At 31.5% G+C, this 4,315-nt stretch overlaps 1 protein-coding gene across 1 annotated transcript; it reads left to right on the top strand.

Annotated features, from left to right (window-relative positions):
* Window positions 1-1,369: 1,369 nt before the first annotated feature.
* LOC110657117 (polyamine oxidase 1) lies at window positions 1,370-3,997 on the top strand. The gene is made up of 8 exons (XM_021814202.2): window positions 1,370-1,579; window positions 1,775-2,021; window positions 2,132-2,281; window positions 2,366-2,744; window positions 2,827-2,976; window positions 3,065-3,319; window positions 3,412-3,493; window positions 3,574-3,997. Exons 1-8 carry the CDS (start codon window positions 1,465-1,467, stop codon window positions 3,651-3,653), a joined length of 1,458 nt encoding a protein of 485 aa, XP_021669894.2. The 5' UTR covers window positions 1,370-1,464; the 3' UTR covers window positions 3,654-3,997.
* Window positions 3,998-4,315: the final 318 nt, after the last annotated feature.

The raw sequence follows: 4,315 nt of genomic DNA on the forward strand, positions 1-4,315 counted from the left end.
GCGGCGGCCAAGGACTTTGACATATTTTCTGATTTTATTTGGTTGTTAAGTATAATAATTGAGGAACTGAATAAGCTGCCAAGAACGTTTTGGTTGATTTGTTATAATTTTCTTTAAACCCTTGAATACCACCACCGACCAATATTATTGTTTCTTCTCATATTTCCATATATGAGAAAGCTAATAGGATTCCTAAAGCAGCATCCCTCATAGCCAATCTAAACGGTGGATGATTTGATCATTAATCATCCATTATTCAATTTAAATTGATATATAATTTATTTTATTTGATTTAAGTTTTTAAAATTTTAATTCAATTTTTAATTAATTTTTTAAAAAATATTATTACACTCTAATATCATAATTTTTTAAAAGTGTTTTTATTATCATAAAAATATTTAAGGAAAAAAATATTATTCTTTTTATATATTTCATTGTATATTACAAGAATATATGTGCAGTGTATTGGGGTTCGGTAGTTTTCCCATATAATTAGTTTTGTTCTCTCAAATTAATCATTTTGTTCTTGATTATACATATTACTATTGGACGTTGGCACATTAAATTTAAAATTGATTTTCTTGTAAAATATTTTTTACATTTTTTAATGTTTGATATATTTAAAAAAATAAATTAATAAAAAATATTTTCTTATTCAAAAAAAAATTAAATCATTTAAAAAAAATAACTTACCTTTTAAAAAAAATTATTTTTTATTTTTTAAACTTTAATATATGATATAAATATATAACATTAGCTTAAGATTATAATCAAAAAATGAAAAGTATTATCATAAAAAATATTTTTTATATATAAATTATTTTTAACGAAATAAATGAGTAAATATATATATATATAAAATAGGAAATTTAGTACAATAATTATTTTTAATATAAAATATAACGATCATTTAAAAAAATGTTCAACAAATATAGCAACTTTGTTTAGAATAAATGAGTAAAAACTAACATAAAAATAAAAAATAAAAGAAAGGATTAATTATTCAATATCAACTATGGAATAAAGGAATCAGAGATCAGGCATGTTTAGTGATGAATCACATCTATTAGTTCTAAAAATCTTTTGGTTGAATGATGAAAATATTATTAAAATGCAAGTTTTTCTTGGGCTTTCAAGTAAAATTTCTATGCTTATATATATATATAAAAAAAAAAAAAAATCTTAAAATGCAAAGGCGGATAAAATTGGAAATGTGTGTAACATCAACATAAAAAAAATACTCTTCTTTTGGTGGGTACTTCATGGAATTGGAATGTGACTTAATAATGATTAATGACCTGCAAAATTCTGATAACTTTTTCCTTGTTAAAACAGTCAAACTTGTGAAAATTATGGTATTGATTGCTGTGCTGCAAATATAAATTGGAATCCAAGGGAAGCCATGCTACTCACCTTCCAAGAAAAATAAGCTGCAATTACTTTACCTATCATACTGTTTTAAGAATGAAGAAAAAGAAGCTTTTGGCCAAGATGCTTGTCCTTCTTTTCCATTTCTCGTTGGCTGCAGCGTCGGCCTCAGAGTCTCCCACCGTCATTGTCATTGGAGCCGGAATGTCAGGTTACCATATCTACAACCTTAAGGAGAACGACTGTATATAGAATATAGAGTGTGGCTTCTGACTTGTTTTTACTATATATATTTTTTTTGGCCTATACTTAGAGACATGCATAATGTTGAATAAAATGTGTGCAAGTCATTCATTTTTCATGTTTCATGTTTCATTTTGGGTTCTTTATCACCTGTACATTTCAGGAATTTCAGCGGCAAAAACTCTGCATGAGGGGGGCATTCACGATATATTGATTCTAGAGGCAACTCCTAGAATTGGTGGCCGTCTGAAGAAAACTCAATTTAGTGGACTCACGGTTGAGCTGGGCGCCAATTGGCTTTTTGGTGGGGGACCTGTACCCAATCCCATACGAGACATGGCCAAAAAACTTAAGCTCAGAACTTCCCTCAATTACTATGAGAATATCACATCAAACACCTATAAACAAGAGTAAACAACTCCTGCTTTTTACTCTTTTGCCCTTTTTGGGTTTGCTTTAAAAAGTATTGAGTCTATTGAGTTGGTAACTAACATTTTTTTTTCGGTTTCACTCTCCACAGAGGTGGACTGTACCCTTCAAAGCTGGTAGAGGAAATTGACAAGGTTGCTACTGCCAGAGATGATTTCTGCGCAAAGTTTTCAGAACAATTGTCGGCCAAACAGAAGGATGTTGATGTCTCAATTTTGTCAGCACAGCGCATACTTAAACAGTAATAAAATATTTTTTATGTATTGATATGGTTTGAAGTTATTGCAGCTGAAAATGTACCAACAGAATTGAATGTATCTTGCAGGGAGCCCAAAACCCCACTTGAAATGGTGATTGACTTCTATCACAATGACTATGAAGACGCAGAGCCACCAAAAGTGACTAGTTTGAAGCACACATACCCTCGAAATGAGATGATGGACCACGGAGAGGATCTATATTTCGTGGCTGATCCGAGAGGCTTTGAGATTATACCTCAGTATCTTGCTAAGCAGTTCCTTTCCTCTTTGACAAGTGATCCCAGGCTTAAGCTAAATAAGGTAGTTAGAGAGATAATTTACTCAAGGAATGGAGTTATTGTAAAAACAGAAGATGGTTGCACATACAATTCCAAGTATGTTATTTTATCTGTCAGCGTTGGAGTCCTCCAGAGTGATCTAATTGAGTTCCAGCCCACGTTACCTGTAAGTTCACTTCCAACTTCCTTTCTCAGTTTACCTAACGATCTTCTCTGTTCCCTGACTCTTAATCTCGAAAATGAATCAGCTATGGAAAAGAATTGCAATAACAGATTTTAGTATGACCATATATACCAAGATCTTTGTAAAGTTCCCTTACAAGTTCTGGCCTACTGGCCCTGGAACTGAATTCTTCCTCTACACTCATGTGAGGCGCGGATACTATCCACTTTGGCAGGTATTGTACACATTAGACAAAGCATCACTGCTAGCTCCAAAATGCAAGAACAAAATGTTTGATTATAAGGTGTTGGTTTATTTTACAGCATTTGGAGAATGAGTATCCAGGATCAAATATATTATTCGTGACGGTAACAGCTGATGAGTCAAGGAGGATAGAGCAATTGCCTGATGAAGAAATTGAAGCAGAGATAATGGAAATACTTAAAAAGTTGTTTGGGGACAACATTCCAAAACCAGAATCCATTCTTGTGCCCAGATGGGGCTTGGACAAGTTCTACAAGGGCAGCTATTCTAATTGGCCTGATAACTACAGTAAAAAACGCAAAGACCATTTAGCGGTAAGAGTGAATGAATTGAATTCCTTTGTTGCCATTGGACACAATTTTTTTTTCCCTGAAAGTTAAAAGAAGAAGTATTTTTCTATATGCAGTATCCTGTTGGTCCGGTATACTTTACAGGGGAGCACACCAACGATAGATATTTAGGATATGCTACCGGTGCTTATTTTGCAGGTTCTCTTATCTCTCTTTCTCAGTTTATTGAAGAGACGGGTTGATGTACTAATATATGCATTGTGCTAATGTATTTGCAGGTATCGATACTGCAAATGATTTAATCGAGTACATAAAGAATAAATCTTGTAAAGGCTTTAACAGAAACAGATGGCATTAAGTCCTGGCTTGCATCTGAAGGTGAATCTCTATTCGATTTATGCAAAAAAATGAGCACAAAATACAAAGAATAGAGATGAGCAACAGCATAGAGTTGTCTTCCTTCCCATGACAAGTCTTTAATCAAAGCTGTCATTGAAGTTGTCCTTTGCACAATGTCCTGTCTATTGTTGTGCTTAATTTGATACATATATAATATCAATGTGCATGGGAAATTTCACCCCCCAATCCGTATAGGAGATATGATTGATGAGTGGCTCATAGTCTTTAGAGTGAATTTGTTTCTTTCTCTGTCCATTACTACGTTAAACTTGTGGCTTTATATTAATAGAAATTTCTTTCTTCTGGTGTGCCTTTGATTAAATTTAAAGATAAATTCAATATATATATATAATCACCAAAAAAATATCATGCAATTAATTTTTAATTACTTTTAATGAATGTAATTTATAAGTGGGTAGTTGGCACGAGAAATGTATGTCAAAAATTAAAAATTAATTCTTTTGAGAAGGAACAATTAAATTTAAATTAATTTTAGATTAATTGTAATATATAATAATTAGGCGAAATCAATTTTTTCCATTAATATAGGTAATAAAAAAATTAAAATTTAGATAAGATATATTTTTACATAATCACTACAAAAACAATTACTATATGGTT

The sequence above is a fragment of the Hevea brasiliensis genome, chromosome 13, assembly GCF_030052815.1.
Source record: "Hevea brasiliensis isolate MT/VB/25A 57/8 chromosome 13, ASM3005281v1, whole genome shotgun sequence".
Lineage (NCBI taxonomy): Eukaryota > Viridiplantae > Streptophyta > Magnoliopsida > Malpighiales > Euphorbiaceae > Hevea > Hevea brasiliensis.

Bases quoted from the DNA above. Each gene is read 5' to 3' on its own strand.
- LOC110657117 (XM_021814202.2), top strand. From the start codon at position 1,465: ATGAAGAAAAAGAAGCTTTTGGCCAAGATGCTTGTCCTTCTTTTCCAT. The intron at 2,282-2,365 runs GTAATAAAATAT...TGTATCTTGCAG, and splicing joins GCACAGCGCATACTTAAACA to GGAGCCCAAAACCCCACTTG. The intron at 2,977-3,064 runs GTATTGTACACA...TTTATTTTACAG, and splicing joins GATACTATCCACTTTGGCAG to CATTTGGAGAATGAGTATCC.